The sequence below is a fragment of the Garra rufa genome, chromosome 3 (genome assembly GCF_049309525.1).
Source record: "Garra rufa chromosome 3, GarRuf1.0, whole genome shotgun sequence".
NCBI lineage: Eukaryota > Metazoa > Chordata > Actinopteri > Cypriniformes > Cyprinidae > Garra > Garra rufa.
In genome coordinates this window covers 16,714,874-16,741,689 of record NC_133363.1, presented here as the reverse complement: position 1 = coordinate 16,741,689, position 26,816 = coordinate 16,714,874, and the positions used below count along the sequence as shown (strand labels likewise).

Genomic DNA, 26,816 nt, shown 5'->3' with positions numbered 1-26,816 from the left:
CCGTGTTGGTATTGTGGTAGAGAGGTGTGGCCCATCCTCTCCAGGAAAGATATTGCACACAGTGCTGTTAAAACCCCTATAACACTAATGTAAGTGTACATAAGCGGTCTAATTGAGTGTTTCACTCATTTCCCATTCGAATTTGACATCCATCAAAACTTTTACAATGAACTTATATGAACTTGTGGCAATCTAACATATGAAAATGTTCATAATATATTTGCAACAACTTTCTATTAACCAAGGTGAACAAGGTGAGTTAACTTGAAAAACTCTCGGACTTACTATTGTCCCGTTTGAAGTACCTTATACATCTTGAATCAAAGCCTTAATGTCACGTGCTGATAGTATGGTGTCCCACTTTCTCTAATAGGCTAGGTTAACGAATTTTCTTACACAAACATAACGAATGCACTTCAAAACGAAGTTTTCATATATAAATTCAGGAATCACGAATATGACAAAATAATATTATTTTATATATATTAATAGTTTTATCAAATGAATAAGGAAATTATAGTGCTTTGAATTTATTAAGTAATGTTTAATTTCGTTCGTTTCGCTCTGTGGAAATGTAAAGAAAACATACCGTTTTTACATGGATTTCGTTATTAATCCCTCGTTTTAAACAAGCATATATGAGGTAATTTATATATTATTGCTTGAATAAACGTTTAAAAATACTGCTAGAAATTTTATAATTAAGGAAATTAAACAAACCTAGGCATTTGAAAAGACATAGTGAAATGTGTCTAATAATTCTATATATATAGTAGCCTATAAAAATGGTACAATGACATTGCTCAGTTCAACCTGTTGGGAAATCAGGCATTTTGTCCCTCCTCAGCATTTATTCTACAGTTAATAACGCTTAACGTTCAAAAGGTAAATATTATTCAGCCAATAAGTATATATTTCATAGAAAATCGTGTCTAGTACTATATAAATTACAAAGGTTTAATTGGCATCTTTATTTCAAACGACCCGACCGTCCGCGACCTGAATATCATTAAAAATATTTTTTTATTCGTAACCGCGGGTCACTGCTATATATCAAAGACTATACTTTGTGTATATACAGTCATGGGCTGCCGTTAATGTGACGTAATGTAACAGTCTATGGTTAAGATAAACATCGTCACTATTTTTAGTTAATTAATAAATATTGAATAAATTGTAGATAGGACATTTGTACATTTTATTTTAATTATTATTATTGTTTTTATTTTTTTATTTTTTATTTTGCCCTCTGTCTGGGTCCCATCGCGCCAATCGGGCCATAGGCACGTGCCTAGTTTGCCTTTGCGTTAATCCGGCTCTGCATGTAAGAATACAATTTTCATGTTAAAAACTAGTTTAATGTCAATACATTATGTACACATGATCATGAGTCTGTAACCACAAAACATTTCATCTTACCACTAAAAGTTCTCCTAAATGCTAGTAAAAGTTTTTAGCTAAGAGTTTTCTCTTAAAACCTATTCACAAAGCTGCTGAGACAAACTTTTACTAAGGAATAGAGAGAAGTCTTAAGCTAAAAGTAAAAGTTGACCTCGTTACTATGGATGATTTCGGCATGCTTATTAACTATGCACACAATGATTGGCTGACAGGGGAGGGGTCTCTGTCAGAGATTTATTCATAGAAATATTGTACCGTGCACTATTATATCATATTTAGGTTTTAAAATAAAAATGTTGCCATATTCAAATAAAGATTTTAAAATGCAGGCTAAGTGTCACTAATTAAACGTGTATCTTCAGCAACATGTGCGCTTTTAATTAACAGGGTAGAATAATCATAGGTGATTAGTAAGGCATGTAAACGTAAAAGAAAACCAAACTGGACGCAAGAACAACTCTTACTTCTTGCCCAATTTGTTCATGAAAACAAAGTTGGGATAACCTCAAAAACTAAAAGAGATGTGTGGGAAAATGTGTGTGCAAATAAATGCAGCTTTCCCACTTTTGTCCAGAAGCAAAGATGACTGTGAAAAGCGCCGGTATTCTTTGCAAAGTCATGCAAATTAAGGCAGAGATTGCAGAATTTAAGCGACAAACCACTGCTACAGCTAAACGGACATTACTTTTTAAGTTGCCGATAATGTTTTCATGTAACCTTATGCTATTGCAGATTAAAATCCTTAGCCTCATTAAAATATTTATTGCATTCATAAGAAGCTGCCGTTTGAGGATTGTCAAAACATTGATCTGTGGCGTTATTGGGTTGTTTCTATTTGTTGCAAATCTACAGCAGTCCTTCGCGATTAAGACCACATCTTCTGAAAAGCTCATTTTCATCCAATGCTTCTAAAATGTTTCTGTAGACAGCCGGCAGCAGCCATTATATGATAGTTTTAGGACTTGATTTAGGACTTAGTGACTTAGGAGTCCTCTCCACTACTCCGAACATTTCGCAGATTTAGGAGCTAGTTTTAGTGCTAAAACGCTTTGTGAAATACTCTTAGAGCAAAAATTAGGAGTCCTAAATTTAGGATTGTTTTAAGCATTACTTTTAAGATTTTCTCCTAAATCGCTAAGTTATGAGATAGGCTACTTTTATTTCTTAAGATCTTTTAGGAACGGGCCCAGAATTTGGTGATGTGCGCGCGCAGGCAGCCCAGGCTTGTGGTGCAGAAGAACGCGTCGAGTATAAATCAGCCTTAATAAGGCTTAAATCACAAGATCAAATCCTTACGGCGATCTGCCTCGGAACTTAAACGTTTTAGAAACACTCTGCATGTATATGCATGCATATTCCCACACAACTTTTTTTTTAGTCTTGGAGGTTATTTTCATTTGATTATATCCTACGTTGGGCAAGAATTAACAGCTGTTCTTGCATCCAGTTTGGTTTTGTTTTACGTTTGCGTATCTCTCTATCAGCCATGATTATTCTATCATGAATAGAAAACAAGCTTTTAACGTCGGCGCCGATAGCCTAGCGGTTAGTGCGTCATATATAGCGTAACTCTGCTCAAAGCGCCCTGAGTTCGATTCCCGTTTTGAAATATTTTGCTGCTCCCGCCCCCTTATCTTCACCCAATGATTTTGTGTTAGTTCTCTGCTATTCTGTGTCATTAAAAGCATAAAAAGCTCATTAAAAAAGTCTGTTTACATGCATATCAGCTAATTGTTTATTATAAGAAGCACACAGGTAAAAGGCTGTCAATCATTTGAACACTTGTGACACTTGCCCTGTATTTTAAATTATTTTTGAATGTGGCAACATTTTTACTAACTTTTTAAAACTTTATTTGAATATGGCAACATTTACAACAATATTTCTAAGAATAAATGTCTGACAGAGATCCCTCCCCTAACAGCCAATCACTGTATGCATGGTCAGTGAGCATGCTGACATCAACCATAGTAACGAGGTCAACCCTGCCCTTTACTCTTAGCTTAAGACTTCTCTCTACTGCTTTGTAAAAGTTTGTCTCAGCAGCTTTGTTAATAGGTTTCAAGAGAAAACTCTTAGCTAAAAACTTTCACTGCTATTTAGGAGAACTCTTAGTGGTAAGATAAAATGTTTTGTGAATACGGGCCCTGGTCAGTGAGGTTCAGCATCCAGAACATAAACATTAATTTTGTGCTAAGTATTCTACAAATATATTTACATATTTATGTGCTTAATAAAAATACCCTGCAATTGTACTTTTAGTATACCAAACTGGTATACCTTAAGCGTGCTAAAACTAATTTTGTAGTAATTGAATTTAATTGAATTGAACTTCATTTAACTGACATAATTGTGGAAGTAGTGCTAAAGTCCAAACTATTGCAAGTATACACAAATATTTTAATGGATTGGAATTTTACTAAGTATGAAATTAATGTATTTTTGGCAGAGTTTTTTTTATGGGGCCCTTATCTCTCCCAACTAGCAACGCCCCTGGCGGAGACGTGTTTTTTTATTACACGCATACTGAAGCACGCGTGACGCTCCCGGTAATTTTTGGCCTTTGCATCTCACATGAACAGATAAAATCAATCTCCAAAGCGGCTGTGAGTGTCACTTCTTGTCAATTTTACCATTTCATTTTAGAAAACTAGCATCATATCATACTGTATACACACAGAAACTTCACAGCAACCTGTCAAAATAAAAGTACGGTTTAACATGTAATAGAACAATATTAGTCCTGTACTACTTTTGTACAGTATAATGTATGTGTTTATATATTCCTATTTAAATAATAAATATTAAAAAAATATTACAACAAGATTAACCACTTAATTGTAGAAAAAACTACAATTATTATTAAAACTTTTGGTAACACTTTAGAATAGGGAACACTTATTTACTATTAACTATGACTTTTCCTTCAAGAAAATCCTAATTTGCTGCTTATTAATAGTTAGTAAGGTAGTTGTTAAGTTTAGGTATTGGGTAGGATTAGGGATGTAGAATAAGGCTATGTAGAATAAGGCATTAATATGTGCTTAATTAGTACTAATAAATGGCTAATATTCTAATAATATGCATGCTAATAAGCAACTAGTTAAGAGACTGTAAAATAAAATGTTCCCAAATTTTTTATGTATTAATGTATTAATGTATTAATTTTAACAGTAAACCTCTGTTTGTTTGCCAAAAAATAAAAGGGTTTATTTTTCATTTGATTAAAAATAAATAAATGTCTGTTTATGCTTTCATTTGATTATCAGAAAAATTAAAAAAAAAAAAAAAAAAAAAGATTGTAGGGCCCTACTGTTTAAAATGTTGAAATAGAGAGTTTCGTTACTACACAAAGTAGGCTAAAGTAACAGAAAAAAAAAATCTGGGAAGTGTATGTGCATTGGAAATCATTGCCAAGTAAACACTCATTTAACATACAGCACACAGTAAAAAATATATTAATATGACAGTGGGCAAATGCATAAACATATCTGAAATTGCGAGTTTTAAGTGCGTCTATCGCACATCTCCAGTGAAGCTGAACTCTACACTCCTGTTCGCATTCAATTTGCACACACCAACCATTACGCAGAGCACACACGATCATGCAGGATACAAATGCACACATCTCACAACTAGATTCGACTAAGTCTGCAAGATCTGTAAAATTAAATGTTTATTAGACATTTGTTTAAATGATATAAATGCAGTGTTTCCCACACATAGACGAATCTGTGGCGGTGCGCCACAGATTAAATTCCTACCGCCACAGATTCCACAACGACCAAAAAAAAAATAATAATAATAATGATAGAGATTCAAAAATTAAAAAACCTACGCGATCATTTTTAAATGACAACGATTCCTCATGTCTGTTAAACCTTTGAAAAGACTTACCGGAACATTCAAATCTATATTTGCACTGCCGCTGACAGATAGCGGTCATCATATTTATTTAAAAAAAAAAAAAAAAACCTTTTTGGCAAAACAGTCTTTTCAAATACCCAGTCGTTAATATTATCACAGCAATATTCTGATTAAAGGTCATAGTTTGGATATAAACACTGATGTGATGTCTATGGTAGAGATATCAAAACAGAGCACGTCAATTTTTGAAAGTAATTGGCGCTTCAAGTAATGTTTGTGTCGATTGCTTTGTTTCACCACTAGATGGAAACAACTGTTAAAAAATGTATTTGTCATTGACTACTAGAGATTGATTCAAAAACGCAGGTTCATCCAGTTGTTTTTGTGAGCAAATAATTTTTTCATTCAAACCACTTTTTCATAAATTTAATATAAAAAGTTGGTGTATTAAATATATTCTTTTTTAAATATTATGTATTAAATTATTAATAATTCATTCAAATGAATTAAACACTTTTTAATAGACTGAAGCAATTAATATTTTGTCTCACATTATTTCGCTTAGTTTAGAATTGCTAGGAAATCGTGATCTCTATTTAAAATAAAACTAATTTAAAAAAGCAAAACTAAATTAACCTTGTTAGGAACCCCTGCAAAATAAGGAGCCCTAACAAAAGTTTTAGACTGTGCATTAAGTAAGCTGTTGTATATGGTGCTAAATTAACGTAATAAAGTTCTGTGTAACCAATTATTAACTTTTATTTTTATTTTTAACCTTTAGGAACCTTTAGGGGATCCAATCGTATCCCCTATCCAATCGTTCTTTTCATCTGCAAATTCCCACGGACAAACATCTAACCCCCTCATAGACACCCCCAGACTGACCACCACACAATGCCTTCAAACCTGTGGGAAACACTGAAATGCATATTTGCTAAATACTGATGGCAAACGGGAAATTATTATAATGTTTGCCTGTCTATTACTAATAATATAAAACATGGCGGACGCCCAAATCCACTATAATGTTAAAAAGAAATTACTGTTCCTGTGTCACTGAATGTAGTTTTAGATTCAGTCCATTTCTCTCTCAGTGTTCTACTACACACAATACTTTGCTTTTACTATAATTAATTTACTATAATTATTAAATGAGCCAACTCAACATTACTTTGTTACTAGTTCTAAAGTGACATTCTGAAATTAGTAATGGAGGCTTATATGTAATGGAGCTGTTAAACTGTCAAATTTAGATTTGAATTTGTGGCAGAAGGAATTGGTTCTTGACAAAAGAGGGCTTTTAAAAGCACTCTGTTATTTTATGCAATTACAAACTTGTGCTGTCAAAACACACTCGTAGACATGAGATATGGCTGTATATCGGCACGCTGTGATAACCTATGGCCGAATCACAGCGGTGCCAGTATACAGCCATCTCACGTCTACTCGTGCTATTTTGCTCATATAAAGCCCTGAATGGTTTAGCACCTCAGTACTTGAGCAGGCTCTTAACGCATTATAGTCCTTCGCGTCTGCTGTGTTCTCAAAACTCTGGCCATTTGATAATACCTAGAATATCAAAATCAACTGCGGGTGTCAGATCCTTTTCCTATTTAGCACCCAAACTCCAGGCAGTGGAGACCATGTCAACTAGATGAGCCCCAGAGACAGATCCCCAGCAAAGACCTTCTCACCTAGACCACAGGAACCATATGATTCCTCTGCAAAATCTGACTTTGCTGCAGTATGGAATAAACTGCTGGTTCATCTGGCCAGAGGAGAATGACTAAGCCAAGTTTCTCCCAAGGTTTTTTTTCTCCATTTTCTTGGTTACTTGCCGCTGTTGCCTCTGGCTTGCTTAGTTGAAGACACTTAATTTCCAGTGATGTCATCAACTTGATTGCACAGATACTATTTGAACTGAACTGAGCCAGATGATGACATCACTGAATCAATGATGAACTAACTTCAACTGAAAACTGAGTGTTTACTATTGTCCTTTTGCATTATTGGCATTTTCCTATGTAATACTGTAAAGTTGCTTTGACACAGTCTGTATTGTTAAAAATGTGCTATATAAATAAAGGTGAGTTGAATTGTAAAAAATATATATATATAGAATTTGTGAACAGTGTGCTAAATTCAGAGGTACCTGTGGGGACTCGTAAGGCAATGTCACACTATGCCGCTTGGTGTTTGGATCCTCGTGATACTGGACTCTCTGACTGCCCTCCACACGGATGAGATGGCTACGGTGGGAAACACCTGAGAAAAGATGAGGCCAAACAATATAGACAAAATTATATGTATACTCACTAGTGTCATGATTTGACACTACACTGGCTGCTCACCTACTGTACTTCAACATACACATAAAAAAACAAACAAATTAGTGATTGTTCTTTCAACTAGACTTTATCTTCAGTATTCTGTCCTGCTGACAGATATTAATGTTTATGTTTATCTTCTTTAATCAATAATTCCTCCCATATGTGTAAGCAAATGATTACATTTCAAATGCTTAATGTATTTGTCAAGCGAGGTAAACAACAGCTCATCATGCACCTCACTTGAACTACAGAACACACATGCCCATTCAAAATCCTGTAAGATGACATGTCTTCTGTCATTTTTTAATCTTTTGACTTTCTTAAACAGGCTTTGTAATACCTATTTGAGAAACTTGGTGAAACTAAATAAAATGTGAAATGTTTAAAAGTTATGATTTACTTTATAATACTTTCCAAATGGTGTGATCCATATTTGTAATGTTTTCCAAATGTGTGATGCATATTTGGCCCATAATCGCTGATGTCACTAATTTCACTTTTTGTTGTGCTATTCATTTTATACAACAGTTCAATTAACATTTGCTCAGATACATACACGCATACAACAGTTCTTTCTGGTTCTTGAATCTGGCTAATAAGAGTGTCATATTAGAGTCCAACAAAACTCCAACTGTTCACTGTTTGCATATATATCACTCCGCTTGCAGTACTTCTCACAGCAAATGTCATGGTGGACGCCCAAATCCACTATAATTTTAAAAATACTGTTTTTGTTACAGAATGCTATGCTCTTCTCAAAACAGGTCATGAGCAATAAAGTGTATGACTAAAATGTAAATTAACAAATAAGTGACATTTCTCTAACAATTTCTCACAATGCCTAGGACAATTATTCTAAACCAAATAATCTATTAGTTTTTGTTGAGAAAAAAGGTTTACACAGCAGTTAAACAAAATTTTATGGTGACTGAGTTGCATAATATGGCGTTTAGAACGCGGAAATACCACCAAAATTACTACAAAACTAATATGTTAGTCTATTCAAAATCGGTGACTAAAATCATTGTTCACAATCTGTTGAGGTTGCACAAAAATAAAAATTGATTTTAGCCAAAAAGGGGGGTGTGTAAACGGATGTGAAGAAGTATGAATGATGGCGTGCGATGGTGTGATATGGAGTGAAAGAGGGTGTCTGACGAGACACTGAGGCAAATCAATTATTCTGCCAAAACGGAATTATACACATTTTAATATGTGGGCCCACAGGGCAAATTATGCCCAGTAAAATAATGACCATGGATAAATTTGGTTAAGTTTCCCGGTCAGCACTTAGGTTTACTGTTGTGGAAGAAAAGAAAAACTGTAACACACCTGCGCAGCATATTGCATGGGAAGGAAAAGCAAGCAAGCTTGCTCTGTCCACCCCACAGCTAACCTTTTTTTAAGCATATCAGGATGAAGCGGTTTCTGTGTCAAAACTGTTAACATGAATAAAGTGGGTTAAGTGTTTTCCAGGTTAAAAAGTTTATGCTATTGAGCAAGACAGGCCTAAGTAATTATCCAATGATAGTAGAACTCAGTTTATAAAACAAAGAGATAACTGAATTAGCAAACTGTCAAAAAAATTTAAAATAAAAGAGCTATTAGCCCGGCTCATTGTATTGATGGTAATGGCTATGAGAGCCCAGGGGCCAGGACAGCCCTTAACCCACAGGTCACACCAAGAAGTACAACTGGCCAGATGGAAAAATGAGCATGCCTGATAGCACTAATAAAAATTCTGAAGGTTTCCATTGCCAGGTAACAGCACTATCAAGGCCAGGGAATGGTTGACTCCACCAATAAGAATCAGTGAGGGTGCAGTTATGATCTCAAGGGAGAATCTCAAGGGAGAATCAGCGACATGGTTGCAGAGTGACACCTGAGTCCAAATCTCCCACCTTGAAATAGTAACGACCCTCCCTTGCCAACAAGGGAAAGACAATTGCAACGGCTCGCAAAGAGTCACCCTGGTGAAGATGTAGGCCAACAAATGGAAAGGAGGAAGTGGGAAGAGGGAAGAGAATGAAACTTGGAACAGACAACAAGAGAGAACGCAAGAAGAAAAGACAAAGACAGAGAATGAAGCAGACATGTAAAATTGTGTCATGAAAGAACTTTTAATATTAGAAGGATTAAGGAGGCAGGATTTTTTTTACATCTCCCCTAAAGTCAAGTGTGTACGTGGGGGGAGAAGAGTTTCGGTCCTGCAGCTCCGCCAAAGTGCTGTTCCATAATCTGGTCATTGGTAATAAAACAACGTGACTTACCTTAGTCACTAGATAGTGATACCGAATTATGAAGCTGCACTCTGAGTAAAGACATGCAAAGGTGAGACTTAGTAAGTGTAAGGAGGTCTACGCCTACATAAGAATGTTATAGCCATCTGGAAATATACAGACATACATTATATGCTTAAGCTGCACATCCTGTTTTTCTTGCTTTTCTTCTTCTTTCTAAAAGTGAGTTGCCTTACAATCTCATTGACCTTGAAAAGTTTGAAGTGACCCTGAATTCAAAAAAGGCATAGTGAATAGTTCCATACAGTTCAAAAAAGAGGATGACATAATTACCTGTGTGCCCATCACTTTTCTTCTTGTTTCTGTTTGAAAAAAGCAGTGGCTTGGATTTTGAGATGTAAGAATCTACTCGTCTCTTAGTCAGAAGAAGAAACAACCGAGCTTCAATCTTGCTGATTCTGGTTTGAATGGACAACAAGATGGTTCTTTGGAAAGAGAAATGGAGATTTTCAAAAGTCAACTTGAACAAACTGAATTGGAGATTATTAGACTCTCCCAAGAAAAGATTTCCTGATGAGCTTGCTAGCCTAAAAAGAGGTGAAAGTATAAAAGAAGAGTAGCCATATTTATTGACTTGTGTGAATGATTAAGTAGGGCATCAATGCCTGAAGAATCCAAACTTCCAGTCATTTTGTCCAAGAATTTTCACACTGCAGACATCCACTTGCGACATTTACACCAAGGAGTAGGTTGTTTGCAATCATATGTTGTCCAAATTGTGGCAGAAATATTGGATTACTGGTGTAGAGCAATAAGGAAATACTGAAAGTACTGTCCAAGTGAACCTCCAAATGAACCTCCATTAACCCGTGTTGGGGTTGATTATTTTGGATCTTTTGAGGTAAAGCGCAGAAGAAAGGAACTGCAATGCAAAGAACTTTGTAGGAGCAGAACATGAATTAAAAGTAGTGATAAAAGAATAAAATCAATGTAAGATCAATGATGTCCTTCTTCAGAAAGGAATTAAATGGATGTTTAACCCTCCAACTGGATCACATTACAGAGGAGCATGGGAAAGGTTAAACAGATCGGTGCAGAAAAATTCTGGAATCTACCTTAAAGGTGAAGAATCAGGATGATGGAGGACTTCACATCGCCCTGTTTAAAGTGGAAGCTATTATTAATGATTGTCCGATCACCAAAGCATCCACAGATCCATCTGACTTATAATTAATGCCAAACCATCTGTTACTTCTGAGGACTTCGCCATCATTACCACCAGGAGAATTCAAAAAAGATGTTTATGCTCGCAAGTGATGGTCCAGTACATGTCAGACTTGTTCTTGAAAAGATGGGATCTGGAGTATTTACAGAGGCTTCAAGAGCATCAGAAGTGGACATGAGTCAAATGCAACTTTAAACCAGGAGACATAGTGCTTATAGTCAACAACATAGCACCTTGAAACTCTTGGCTCATGGGACGAGAAACGAGTGAGCTCAGCAACACCAAAAGACCGAGAAGACCACGGAAAACAACTGTGGTGGATGACCAAAGAATTCCTTCCCTGGTGAAGAAAACAGTTGGACAGATCAAGAACACTCTCCAGGAGGTAGGTGTATGCGTGTCAGCAATCAAGAGAAGACTTCACCAGAGTGAATACAGAGGGTTCACAACAAGATGTAAACTATTGGTGAGCCTCAAAAACAGGAAGGCCAGATTAGAGTTTGCCAAACGACATCTAAAAAAGCCTTCACAGTTCTGGAACAACATCCTATGGACAGATGAGACCAAGATCAACTTGTACCAGAGTGATGGGAAGAGAAGAGTATGGAGAAGGAAAGGAACTGCTCATGATCCTAAGCATACCACCTCATCAGTGAAGCATGGTGGTGGTAGTGTCATGGCGTGGGCATGTATGGCTGCCAATGGAACTGGTTCTCTTGTATTTATTGATGATGTGACTGCTGACAAAAGCAGCAGGATGAATTCTGAAGTATTTCGGGCAATATTATCTGCTCATGTTCAGCCAAATACAAACAGTGCAGATGGACAGTGACCCAAAGCATACTGCAAAAGCAGCCAAAGAGTTTAAGGGAAAGAAGTGGAATGTTATCAAGTCAATCACCTGACCTGAATCCGATTGAGCATGCATTTCACTTGCTGAAGACAAAACTGAAGGGAAAATGCCCCAAGAAAAAGCAGGAACTGAAGACAGTTGCAGTAGAGGCCTGGCAGAGCATCACCAGGGATGAAACCCAGCGTCTGGTGATGTCTATGCATTCCAGACTTCAGGCTGCAATTGACTGCAAAGGATTTGCAACCAAGTATTAAAAAAGTGAAAGTTTGATTTATGATTATTATTCTGTCCCATTACTTTTGGTCCCTTAACAAGTTGGAGGCACATATGCAAACTTTTGTAATTCCTACACCGTTTACCTGATTTGGATGCAAGTACCCTCAAATTAAAGCTGACAGTCTGGAGTTATATGGCGTTATATGTGTGCCTCAATCCTGAGCGAGGCATTGTAAGTTTTGAGCACAGAGAACTATATTTTGCAAGCACATTACATTATATTTTGAACAGAAATTAACAAATCGCAGAAAAAATTAATTTGAGCAAAGAAAAAACGATTCCGTGCTCAATAAATGTATTTGCTATTATCCATATTAACGTGCAATAATAACCCCTCTCACGCAGTTTACTCAGGTGCTCTCTCACAAACGTATTCTCTGCGCTCCTGTCAAGTCCCCCTCTCTCTCAACCTCTTAATTCTGTGTGCGCTCAACTCTTGACACACACGCTCGCTCAACTTGCAACAGCGTTACAAGAGTGCCACAAAATCAACCAATCGGAAAATTAAAGGTCAATTGTGATTGGCTGTTGGTCTCCAATCAAATCGCTAGTAGAACCAAAGCCCCTCTTGTAGAACTATCCATAGATATCCATATCCATCAGTGATGCGTGGGTTGATCCGAAATGAGCGGGTGCCTGCGGTTTCGAGTCATCCAAAAATATTTTTAATGATATTCGGGTCGTGGTCAGTCGGGTCGTTTGAAATAAAGATGGCAATTAAACCTTGGTAATTTATATAGTACTAGACACACTTTTTTATGAAATACATAGGCCTACACTTTATTGGCTGAATGATATTTACCTTTAAATGTTGAGCGTTATTAACTGTTGAATAAATGCTGACGCGGGACAAAATGCCCGATTTCCCAACACGTTGAACTGAGCAATGCCATTGTACCATTTTAATAGGCTACTTTTAAACGCAAATAGCTCCGTAATGTCAGCTTTATGTATTTTCTGAGAGGGGGTGGGATTTTTGTTGGGAAAGTCGGCGGAGAGATGCACACTTCGATTAGACTGGATAAACACATGCAGCATCTTAATTGTTAAGAAAATGGTATTCCTAATAAATGTCTCGAATATTTTTATTATGTCAAATGCTTCTCTTTCTTTTTGGAATTATTAGACATTTCACTGGGCCTATGTCTTTTCAAATGCCTAGGTCTGTTTAATTTCCTTAATTATAACATTTCTAGCACTATTTTTAAACGCGTTTATTCAAGCAATAATACATAAATTATCTCATGTATATGCTTTTTTAAAACCAGGGATTAAAAACGAATTCCAAGTAAAAACTGTATTTTTACTTTACATTTCCAGAGAGCGAAACGAACGAAATTAAACATTACTTAATTTCAAGGCACTATAATTTCCTTATTCATTTGATACAACTATTATAGCTATAGAATTATATATATATATATATACACATACATATACATAAAATATTATTTTGTCATATTCGTGATTCCTGAATTTATATATGAAAACTTCGTTTTGAAGTGCATTCGTTATATTTGTATAAGAAAAGTCGTTAACCTAGCCTATTAAGTTGATTTAATATTCTTGATAATTTTTAGAAGTTAAAAGTTAAGAAAAAAGGAATGAGCTTGTAGTCTCTAATATTTAGGCCTATATGCTAATCTTTTTCTTAACTTTTATTACACTGTAGATCGAAATGAAACAATTCTTGATCATATTTAACATCGGAGAATCACTGACATCATTTGAGTACTTCGAAAATGAAACTATTTAAATCTGTATAAAGGAAAGACAAACTAAATCACAACAAGAACAATCTGTATTTTTCTTGTAATCAAGAACATTTCTTTTGACAAAATAACCTGATTAATACCGAATGATGTTTGACAGTGAACGCATCTCCACCGCAGAGCCGCATATAATCGCTGGTGTCAGTCGCAAATATTAATCATGCGGGTCAGGAAGCGGGTCGGGTACAATATTTTCTTTTTCTCTTTTTTGCGGTCCGAGTTGCGGGCAGGTTAGTTGAAAACGTCGGTCGTGTTTGGGTTGTTGAACCGCGCATCACTGATATCCATATATCCATATATATAATCCTTTATTATATGATATCTATGGAACTATCTACAGCATCCCGGAAGCTTACAGAAAAAAAGAAAAAATAACTGACTACAGTGAGACTAATGGATTAAAACACATTTTGATAAGTGTTTTTTTATTATTATTAACTTAAAAGTTAATAATAAAAAAAAAAAAAAACACTTACCAAAATGTGTTTAAGAAAAAATATCTGACTACAGTGAGACTAATGGATTAAAACACATTTTGGTAAGTGGTTTTTTTTTTTTATTATTATTATCTTTTAAGTTAGTTATTTTTTCTTTTTTTTAGTAAGCTTCCGGGATGCTGTAGATAGTTCCATAGATATCATATAATAAAGGATAATATATGGACATATAGATATGGATATCTATGGATAGTTCTACAAGACGGGCTTTGGTTCTACTAGCGATTTGATTGGAGACCAACAGCCAATCACAATTGACCTTTAATTTTCCGATTGGTTGATTTTGTGGCACACTTGTAACGCTGTTGCAAGTTGAGCGAGCGTGTGTGTCAAGAGTTGAGCGCACACAGAATTAAGAGGTTGAGAGAGAGAGGGGGACTTGACAGGAGCGCAGAGAATACGTTTGTGAGAGAGCACCTGAGTAAACTGCGTGAGAGGGGTTATTATTGCACGTTAATATGGATAATAGCAAATACATTTATTGAGCACGGAATCGTTTTTTCTTTGCTCAAATGAATTTTTTTTGCGATTGTTAATTTCTGTTCAAAATATAATGTAATGTGCTTGCAAAATATAGTTCTCTGTGCTCAAAACTTACAATTACTCGCTCAGGATTGAGGCACACATATAACGCTATAGAGTTAAAGCACATCTTGATCGTTTCATTTCAAATCCATTGTGGTGGTGTATAGAGCCAAAAATGTTAGAATTGTGTCGATGTCCCAATATTTATGGACCTGACTGTACATACACAAACAACGTGTGTGTGTGTGTGTGTGTGTGTGTGTGTGTGTATTTGTGAGTTTAAGGTTCATTTAAAGCAAACAAACCTTCGTTGTTTTCAGTAATGCTCTGATGGTGTGGGCAGCGTATTACAGCCTCAGAAACATGCTCAGATTTCTTATAAATTGCTGTGGCTCTTAGCATGGCACCTTTAGGTGGCTCTCTGCTCACCAGTACATCCACTGGACACGTTTTTGCAAGCTGACAATACATCTTATTTAGTAGATGAGAATACTGTGGGAAAGACAGACAGAGGATTACAGCTCATATACATCTCACATTTCAATCAATATGTTTTATTCTAGTGATGAGAAATTCTTAAATTTGCACGAAAAAAAAAAAAATCAAACAATTCTAGCATAGAGCACAGAAAATCCCCCTTTTCTTAGCTTTTTCCTCCACTGAATATGTAAAAGATATACAGTCGTGGCCAAAAGTTTTGAGAATTACATAAATACTGGAAATTGGAAAAGTTTCTGCTTAAGTTTTTGTAATAGCAATTTGCATATACTCCAGAATGTTATGAAGAGTGATCAGATGAATTGCATAGTCCTTCTTTGCCATGAAAATTAACTTAATCCCGAAAAAAACTTTTCAGTAATCGTCTTGTTAACTCAGGTGAGAATGTTGACGAGCACAAGGCTGGAGATCATTATGTCAGGCTGATTGGGTTAGAATGGCAGACTTGACATGTTAAAAGGAGGGTGATGCTTGAAATCATTGTTCTTCCATTGTTAACCATGGTGACCTGCAAAGAAACGCGTGCAGCCATCATTGCGTTGCATAAAAATGGCTTCACAGGCAAGGATATTGTGGCTACTAAGATTGCACCTAAATCAACAATTTATAGGATCATCAAGAACTTCAAGGAAAGAGGTTCACTTCTTGTTAAGAAGGCTTCAGGGCGTCCAAGAAAGTCCAGCAAGTGCCAGGATCGTCTCCTAAAAAGGATTCAGCTGCGGGATCGGAGTGCCACCAGTGCAGAGCTTGCTCAGGAATGGCAGCAGGCAAGTGTGAGCGCATCTGCACGCACAGTGAGGCCAAGACTTTTGGAAGATGGCCTGGTATCAAAAATGGCAGCAAAGAAGCCACTTCTCTCCAAAAAAAAAAAAAAACATCAGGGACAGATTGATCTTCTGCAAAAAGTATGGCGAATGGACTGCTGAGGACTGGGGCAAAGTCATATTCTCAGATGAAGCCTCTTTCCGATTGTTTGGGGCATCTGGAAAAAGGCTTGTCCGGAGAAGAAAAGGTGAGTGCTACCATCAGTCCTGTGTCATGCCAACAGTAAAGCATCCTGAGACCATTCATGTGTGGGGTTGCTTCTCATCCAAGGGAGTGGGCTCACTCACAATTTTGCCCCAAAACACAGCCATGAATAAAGAATGGTACCAAAACACCCTCCAACAGCAACTTCTTCCAACAATCCAACTACAGTTTGGTGAAGAACTATGCATTTTCCAGCACGATGGAGCACCGTGCCATAAGGCAAAAGTGATAACTAAGTGGCTCGGGGACCAAAACGTTGAAACTCCCCAGATATTAGTCCCATTGAGAACTTGTGGTCAATCCTCAAGAGGCGGGTGGACAAACAAAAACCCACTAATTCTGACAAACTCCAAGAAGTGATTATGAAAGAATGGGTTGCTATCAGTCAGGATTTGGCCCAGAAGTTGATTGAGAGCATGCCCAGTCAAATTGCAGAGGTCCTGAAAAAGAAGGGCCAACACTGCAAATACTGACTCTTTGCATAAATGTCATGTAATTGTCGATAAAAGCCTTTGAAACGTATGAAGTGCTTGTAATTATATTTCAGTACATCACAGAAACAACTGAAACAAAGATCTAAAAGCAGTTTAGCAGCAAACTTTGTGAAAACTAATATTTGTGTCATTCTCAAAACTTTTGGCCACGACTGTAGACAAATATACACAAGGTGCCCACCTTCATCTAACCTGGGTTTAGATTTAGGACCGCTTATCAGCATGATAGGTGCAAAGCAGACCACTTTCCACCATCAGGCTAAGCTTTAACTCTTTACAGCTTTAGAACATGTTCAGTCATGTTATGTTTCCACTGTCGTCCTCAGACCTCAGGGCCAGCAAAATCCTCACCTGATAAATTTAAGTAAAATAAGTAGCTACAGAAAATAATCAGGACAAACTAGACCTACGTGCAGATACTGTAAAGTTACAATATTTATAGAAACATTTTTTTCTCTGTGGAACTACAAAAGTACAGAACAGGCTCAAGAATACAGCACAAGGTAAGAGAAAGAAAATTGTTAGTTGTTAATGAATGTTTTAATTAAGTCCCTTATGCTCGCCAAGGCTGCATTCACGTTCTCAAAACATACAGTAAAGACACTAATATTGTGAAGAATTTTTTTTTTGTAGTATATATTTTTGTAAAATATCTGTTGCAATATAAATTAAAACAATTTACTTCTTTGATGTTGATTTTAACATTTATAAGACTCAAAATATTGAGCAGCAAAAACTGTTTTTAACAATAAGAACAATTTTTAATAACCAAGCACCAAATAAGCATATGAAGGATCATGCGACACTGAATACTGGGTAATGATGCTGTAATGATGCTGAAAATTCAGCTTTGCTTCAGAGAAATGTGGGTAACACTGAAATAGGCAGCTACTGTTACACATATGTAACAGACGAGTCTTTTACACATCTACTTATGTAACCAAAAGATTGTTAGTAGCTGTGTAACAGACTTGGTCTGTTACATGGGTCTAACAATACTGCCCTACAAAGCAAAAAGGCAGTAACTGCATTTTTGGTCAAAAATGAGTTATTATCATTTTCATGACATTCAAGGCATCCTTTGTTATGTGACAAAATATCTTATCTCAAATGTGTGTGATTTTGCGGCATCCTCATGGACGGTTTTAACATTGGATAACAGGCTGGATGACAGGATAACTTTAAAGTAATTTTTCTCAGTTCTGCACTCGGCGTAGTTACTGCCTTTTTGCTTTGTAGGGCAGAATAGCTGTCTATTACATCTACATAATTACAAACTGTATATTTTAAAAAGACTGTCAGAACCACCAGTAAATTATTTTGTTTAGATTTCTAATCTCTTTTTCTTCAGAATCGTGAGAGAATCTGATCTCCAATTTTCAAAAAAAAAAAAAATTATGATTTTCAGTTTATCCAGAATCATGCAGCTTTAGTTTACATGTTTATTACTGCATATAATTCATTAAAATGGAAGCAACAAACTACTAAAGTACAAATTAATATCAAAATGCAACAACATTTTTTTTTGCATTTTGTGTTTAATAAAATAATTATAATAAATAAGTTTTAATCATGTCTAACAAGTGAATATGCTGGAGTTTGTTTTTGGGTGAGCCAGGAGGATTTTTTCTTGAAACCCTCTGGAACAACATGTGTTGATGTCGGGGCTGTTTTATTATTTTATTTTAGGCTTTCTGACCCCAAGACTCAACAATTCTCTGCAATTCTCCAACTGTGATCCTTGGAGAGTCCTCGGCCACTCAAACTCTCCTCCTTATCGTGCATTAGGATGATATAAACATCCTCTTCTAGGCAGATTTGTAACATCTTTAGTTGATTGGAACTTCTTAATTATTGCCCTGATGGTGGGAATGGGGATTTTCAATGCTTTAGCTCTTTTCTTACAGCCACTTTCTATTTTGTGAAGCTCAACAAACTTGTTCTGTGTGTGTGTATATATATATATATATATATATATATATATGCACGATATAGATATATATGCACGATATATTTTATATATATATGCACGATATAGATATATATGCACGATATATTATATATATATATATAATTTTTTTAATCTAGATTAAATCTTGGAATTAATCTAGATTAATCTAGATTAAAATGGCTAATTTGAATTCTGCTGAAGGCATTTTCAGAATATGTGTGCTACCCAAATAATGACTAAAAGTAAGTCTTGTGCAGAGCTGCACAGACGCGCACGGGCATGGATTTCTGCGTGCATAGTCTTCGATTAAACTGCGTTGCTTTTAGAAGCGTCAATTCAATTGTTGCATGTAGTTTAATGTCTTTATTTCGGGATTATCAAAGTAAATTATAACTCAAATTTGAGATTTTACTGGGGCACAGCAGATTTTCACTGGGGCACGTGCCCCAGTAAAAAGGGTCTAGCAACGCACGCACCTGCCCTGAAGCGGCTTCATAACTGCATCCATGTTTGCACGTCTCGTTTGATGTGGTAATTTCACAGAAGTTGAAGACTCGTTCTCGCCCCCTACAGTGCAATTCGACTAGGTATACATCATCCGCGCTAAAATATCAAGGTGGAAGTCATCATAGCTTACGTAGTTTAGACCCAGCTCCCAACCCAACTTTGAGAATAGATTAACGGCGATATTTTTTTTATCGCCCGATAAGAGTCTCACGTTAACGCATCACGTTAACGCCGATAACGGCCCACCACTAATATATATATATATATATATATATATATATATATATATATATATACACACACACACACACATATTTAAAACTGTCCGAGAAAGACGCAAAAATCATTACAAGCACATACAGCAAGAGACTGTTTAGAACCGCATTGCATGTCTTCGATGAGAAGAGATGGGGTGGTTGTTATTGGTTACTGTATGATGACTGAAAACGTGCAATGGCCTTAAACCATTAGTAAATAAACTACAGAACATTATGTTGTCTAATACACGCACAAATTGTATGTATTCTGACAGCTCTGCACAAGCTCGTTAGCCCGGGTTCAAATTCTAAAGCGCGAGGAAAATCTGTGCTGAAACAGCGTAATGAGAATCATTCATAAATCTGCTGCTGTCAGCAAAAAGTAGTATTGAGGTCTTCTTTGTAGATTTACCCCAAAATAAAAGTCAACATTCATAAATGTTAGCATTGTAATTTTATTGCTGTTCTGTACAATAAAATAGTAAGACAAAAATAATGATAATAATCGGCTCTATTAATACATTTATTATAACATGCCTTGGGGGGTCTTAAAAATGGCCAAAGAATATTATTTTACTAACTTATTAATTTTAAGTCAAATTGTGCTTTGTTGGTAGGCTATAATGTCTACTATAATGTTGAAAATGTTCAGTGTCAAGTAAATATTTTTAAATTGTTGTTTTGTAATTGATTTTCTTTTCTTTTTTTTTTTTTGAAAAGCAATACAAAGCTGTAAAAAGCTAATTTTGGCTATTTAATTTATGCAATGGTGAACAAAAAATTGGCAAAATACATGGTGGAAAAAACATGAAAAACAGTGTTCGGTAATCGGCCTTCGGCCCAGTGTTTATTTTTGTTCAGCTTCGGCCAAGGATTTTCATTTCGGTGCATCCCTATCAATATAATTGAATGTTAGAGGGACTGATTATTGCAAATGCAGATCGCACTGTGTTTTTTTTTTTTTTTGGCTAAGGTTTGCATATAGTGGTGTGTTCTTAATTGCAGCTTTCCTAAAATTATGTCCTATTCATAAAATAATAAATATCCCAATATATCGCCTTTCTTACAGTATTGCAACATATCGTATCACAACCCCTGTACGTAACGTGATACGAATCATATCGCCAGATTTTTGGCAATACATATTTTTGGCAGTAGCTCTACTACTAAGTACTTAATTAGGTAATTACTCTGTATTATGACACCTTAAAATAAAGTGTTACTGAAATGTGTTACATTTTAAAATATTCAAATAGAAAATAATTATCAAATTGTTGTAATATTTCACAATATTACTGTTTTACTGCATTTTTGATCAAGTAAATGCAGCCTTGTTGAGCATAAGAAACCTCATTAAAACGTTTAAAAATCATTTGTTTGGAAGTTTTGCTTAAAACTTTTGACAAGTACTGTGTTAGTTATTTTTTAAGAATAAATAATCTACAGATCATTTAAAATCAGTGGAATACCTACAGCTGTTAACACATCTTATAATTCCTGCTTATTTTATTGCTTATTCCTTTAAATTCTTTAAAAAAAAAACTGCAGGAAAAAAAATTCTCAAATAGTGTACAAGCAGTTGAACTGACATAAAATAGCTTGATACAACTGGACCTATATATTCCATTATAGTCACTTTCGTCAAGAAATAATCCAGTTAGAGAAAATAACTGACACTACATTTACAATAACACTTCACACACCATAATTTTCTTAACACTAGATATGTTTGTAAATGTATACAGATATGGGGGGAAAGCAGACATATTTAAAACCATATATTTAAAATATTTTACTCATCACTCACTGTTGATGTGGCCGACTTCGTAGTGCTGGACTGATTAAAGCGCAACTGGAAGTCATGTTCCCCAGGATAGTCTGTGGTGGAGGGCACTATAGTGGCAGGAGGGGGGAGGCTGTCCACAACTGCGGCTACATCAGGTTGAGTAACAGCAGCATCCGTGTTCTCTGGGAGATCCAGGTCAAAGCCACCTGTGAAATGGCCATCAGGCAATGCCTGTGGTAACAAGGGTTTAAATGTAGGTACAGATGCCTGTTTGATGCTTTATTCTGTTCTTAAGTTTTACAGTAAAAGCAATAATATCCATGCAGCAGTTAAATCAAAACAGCAGTTGGATCTCTGGTAGCAAAATTTAATTTCTTTTTTTTAATGTCTTTTTTTTTAAAGTTTAAAAAAACCTAAGAATTTTAAAATGCATCAAGAAAGAAAGCACCAGCTTACAGCAGTAAGCCAAGCATCACTGTTGGTACGAGGCAGCTCCTTGATCAGCTCACCAAACCCTCTATGGAAGTAAAAAAAAAAAAAAAAAAAAAGATTAAAACACTTCTTTAATGAATGGACATGCTTCTCTGAGAACTGATATGAAACTAAATATTTTTGACAAAAAAAAAAACATACATAAAAAATATACAAATTAATATAATAAATGAATACAAGCATGATCAATGTTTCTGACTTATGCAATAAGGTGCACTATGTGCTGCTGCTGTACATTTCATTGTATTGTTAGACCTCACAGAAATGTTTCATTTGTCTGGTGATCTATCATGCATCCCTAAAACTCATCTTTGTATGGACTTACAGGTCCCCCCAAATCTGCTCAAATTTGCCCTGGCTCATGGGCAGCTCTAGCAGCTCCTTATCACTCATGGCCCTACTACTGCAGCCTACTTCACGGGCCAATAGAGGGCACTGGAGACTGTGGAAATAGAAAAGAGCAATAGACTACGACAAAGGAAATTAAATATTTAGACAAACAAACACAAGGCCAGTGTGCATAACATATTGTCAACAACGCATTGGACTGTGAAACTGTAACATTTACACCTCTCTACCGGAAAACACCTCTCTGAACCAGAAAGAGATAACGGATCACAAAAGAATTTTTCAAACACGTCTCAAATCCTAATATCTTATCCAAATAATGTCACAAATCTGTGGTGTCATTACTAACCCTGGGGTTTGGTGTCGATGGTTAAAAAAATCCACCTAATAAGAACCAAAAACCCAACAAACTAACAGTAAAGTTAACTCGAAAGTAAAACAAAGAAAGCTTACACACTGACTTCCACGTGGAATCAAAGACATCTCGTGTAAAATGCTTTCCTATCAGTCCCTAATCTAAACATCGAGAAATCGATTAATATCAACAACGTGCAAACGGTGAAAGAAAAAAGATCTGTATTAACATCAATCACATTTCGTCATGAGTTATAAAAGGGGAAATTTCTTCGTTGTTAAATAGCTTACATGAAGACGACTTTCAACCGTGCGTATTAATCAGCGTATCGATCTGGATCAATGCCTCGCCTCTCAGTGAAACTCCTTTCCAAATCTCCTACACACGTAATGTCCTAATCTACAGTTCACAGACTTTCAGCTACTTCCTATTCACAACACTGAAAAAGCAGCGAAGACCGCAGTCACGTGGGAGCAGGTCATGTGAGAGGCGCCAATTATCAAAGTGCATTTTTTGAATTCACGATCAAGAACATTCAAAAAAAAATAACAGGAAACAAATGTTTTGATACTAGTTGCCCTTTATATTTAAAAGGAATATATGCTTAATATATATTTTATATATATTTTAGTGGTAAATATTTATTTATTAATTATAAAATATTGTTGACTATGAAATCTTAAATCATAATGTGACAAATGGGCTTAAATCCTATACTTTTTATTTTTACATATATATTTTTATAAAGGACAAAAGTTGGCAAATTTCTTAAGCATGTAAACTCACTGGAAGTAGGCCATCTCTATTAGTCCTCGAATAAATGTGAGACTTCTGTCTTTTTTAAAAATAAATAAAATAAAAACCTTCAGTGTCTTTTAACTGATAGCTAGCATACCCTTTTTATTTAATTTTCAAATTAAACCAGAAATCCAGTTTTTAAAAATACAAACACCTGTTGTGTATGAAACAGGTTCCAAATGCAATGGCAGACAGACAAACACCATTTTTTTTATAATTCAGTAGGCTAAAGCTGAAATCTAGATGACATAAACAGTTTTGTAGCTGAGGTTTGGGCTCCCTTCCATAAATAAATAAAATATTAATTATGATCCTTGTATAATAATAAGCTCTGATAATAAGCTATTATATAATAGTAAGCTCTGATACTAAAATTCTTTGGAATACTTTAATGACCAATTGTAACGGCCAGTGCTGGTTCGACGAGACGGGAGTCGTATTCAAGTAATAGATACTTTTAATTGTGAATTTCAAGAAGGAAAAAACAGGAGATTACCACACACGTAACACATCAACATCAAGTGAAGTGAAATGACCGACAAAGGACTGAAAACAGAGACTGACTTATAAAGCAAACTAATCAAGAAACACAGGTGAAAACGATAATGACTGAACAAGGACTAAACCAAATGAATACAAACTGACGGGGGAAGACACAGGGAGAAACCAAATCAGAATAGTGAAAACACAAGGCAGAAGACAAGAAACATAAGGAGACATGTGACATTATCTCCCCCTCCCGGTAGGCGCGTCTCGCGCCGTGATAGAAACACCAGGGGGGGGGGGGGGGGACCCGCTGAGGCTCTGGATGGCTGGACGGGACCAGCTGAGACTCTGGGTAGCAGGATGGGACCAGCGAAGGCTCTGGACGGCTGGACGGGACCAGCGAAGGCTCTGGAAGGCTGGATTGCACCAGCGGAGGCTCTGGAGGACTGGACGTAACCAGTGAAGGTTCTGGACGGCTGGACGGGACCAGCGAAGGCTCTGGACGGCTGGACGGGACCAGTGAAGGCTCTGGACGGCTGGATTGCACCAGCGGAGACTCTGGACGGCGCTCTTGAGGAGCGGGCTCTGGGCGGCTCTCTTGAGGAGCGGGCTCTGGACGGCGCTCTTGAGGAGCGGGCTCTGGACGGCGCTCTTGAGGAGCGGGCTCTGGACGGCGCTCTTGAGGAGCGGGCTCTGGACGGCTGGACGACCCCAGCGGAGATTCAGGAGGGCTGGGCGTCTCCAGCGGAGACACTGAAGGAGCTAGCTCTGGGCGAGCGGTCACTGGAGGGCGCTCTGGCGGCGCAGTCACTGGAGGGCGCTCTGGAAGGCTGGATGAGACTGGCGGGGATTCAGGACGGCTGGGCGGAACCAGCGGGGATTCAGGACGGCTGGGCGGAACCAGCGGGGATTCAGGACGGCTGGGCGGAACCAGCGGGGATTCAGAAGAGAGGATTGGGGCCGTGAACTCCATAGGGAGAGCCATATCCATAATGTCAATTTCACCCCTCTTGGCTGGAGACTCAGGAACATCGGCCATCTTGGCCGGGAAAACAGGAACATCGGCCATCTTGGCCGGGAAAACAGGAACATCGGCAATCCTGGCCGGGAACTCAAGAACATCGGCCATCTTGGCAGGGAACTCAGGAACATCGGCCATCTTGGCCTGGGACTCAGGCTTGGCGGCCATCTTGGCCAGGGACTCAGGAACAACGGCCATCTTGGCCAGGGATTCAGGCTTGACGGCCTTCTTGGCCGGGAACTCAGGAATTGTGGCCACCTTGACAGGAATAACAGGAACATCGGCCATCCTGGCCGGGAAGACAGGAACATCGGCCATCTTGGCTGGAACATCAGGAACATCGGCCATCCTGGCCGGGAAATCAGGAACTGCGGCCATCTCGGCCGGGAAATCAGGAACTGTGGCCGTCTTGACAGCGAAATCAGGAACTGTGGCCATCTTGACAGGAATATCAGGAACATCAGCTATCCTGGCCGGGAAAACAGGAACATCGGCCATCCTGGCCGGGAAATCAGGAATTATGGCCATCTCGGGGTTCCTCGGGGTTGGCAGGTGGCCGGAGCCATTGGTGAGGTATGTGGGGGGTCCAGGCGAGGAGTGAGCCGGTGAGACGTGCTGGGTTTCGGAGGGGGCTGGATGTGGAAACTTACCATCACTCTTTATTTCTTTAACCTCGATACTAGAGCCATTTATATAAAGAGTGAGGTTGATTAGTTCAATCAAGGAGAATTCACATATGGGGGAGTTGCATCGGATTGTTTCCCCATCCAGTCCCAACCAAAACACAACAGCAAGAGTGACGTCGGGCCAGCTCACCCGATGGGAGAGCTCAAGGAATTCCTCCACATACCTCTCCAATGTCCGCCCACTCTGCCGTAGCCCCCATAGCCTGTCCTCAGCCTCAGACATCTTTACTTGGTCGGTCATTCTGTAACGGCCAGTGCTGGTTCGACGAGACGGGAGTCGAATTCAAATAATAGATACTTTTAATTGTGAATTTCAAGAAGGAAAAAACAGGAGATTACCACACACGTAACACATCAACATCAAGTGAAGTGAAGTGAAATGACCGACAAAGGACTGAAAACAGAGACTGGCTGTATCCGAAATCGCCCCCTATACCCTATTCACTATTCCCTACATTAGTCCACTCGTACAGTTCACTTGAAGGAGTGAATGAAAACGAGTGAGTGAATTCGGACACTAAGTGCACCGGAATGACTGCCACTTTTGCATAGTATTGCTAACTGTTTAACAATCATTTAAAACGGACAGTTCTAGTAGTAAGATTAAAGGATTTATCTTGAACTATGTCAGGGAATTTGTGTATAAACACTGGTTAAACAATTTAATAATCAATTTACAACAAATTTGTACCTGTGTTGTATGCTGTATTACGCAGTGGACCAGCGCGTTGTAAAATGAACAGATGGATGATGATTCAGCTGCGGGCGCCATCGTCTGGCGAGACGCGGGAATTCAGTCAGCGTGTGACTCTCACAGTGCATTATGGGTTATCTCTAGCTGTTGAGCGCGTTGAGCGTACATCAGTTGTACACTCGTTTTTGCGGTGCATTGTGGGATTGAATGAGTGCACTCGGGAATGTCCACTATGGTTTCGAACACCACTTAAAATGGCTGTCCCCTCAAATAGTGCCCTATTTGAGGGTATAGGGGGCGATTTCGGATACAGCCACTGACTTATAAAGCAAACTAATCAAGAAACACAGGTGAAAACGATAATGACTGAACAAGGACTAAACCAAATGAATACAAACTGACGGGGGAAGACAGAGGGAGAAACCAAA

The 26,816-nt window shown here is 37.4% G+C and overlaps 1 protein-coding gene across 1 annotated transcript in view; it reads right to left on the bottom strand.

Annotated features, from left to right (window-relative positions):
• The window catches only part of LOC141331839 (cellular tumor antigen p53-like), a 39,619-nt gene extending 16,491 nt beyond the window's left edge, over nt 1-23,128 (bottom strand). The window contains exons 1-6 of the mRNA XM_073836876.1: nt 22,994-23,128; nt 22,326-22,442; nt 21,965-22,025; nt 21,530-21,739; nt 15,292-15,478; nt 7,421-7,533 (exon numbers count right to left, since the gene is read on the bottom strand). Of these exons, the coding sequence (XP_073692977.1) occupies nt 7,421-7,533; nt 15,292-15,478; nt 21,530-21,739; nt 21,965-22,025; nt 22,326-22,393 (639 nt within the window). The 5' untranslated portion in view covers nt 22,394-22,442; nt 22,994-23,128. The remainder of the gene's footprint in view (nt 1-7,420; nt 7,534-15,291; nt 15,479-21,529; nt 21,740-21,964; nt 22,026-22,325; nt 22,443-22,993) is intronic.
• Nucleotides 23,129-26,816: the final 3,688 nt, after the last annotated feature.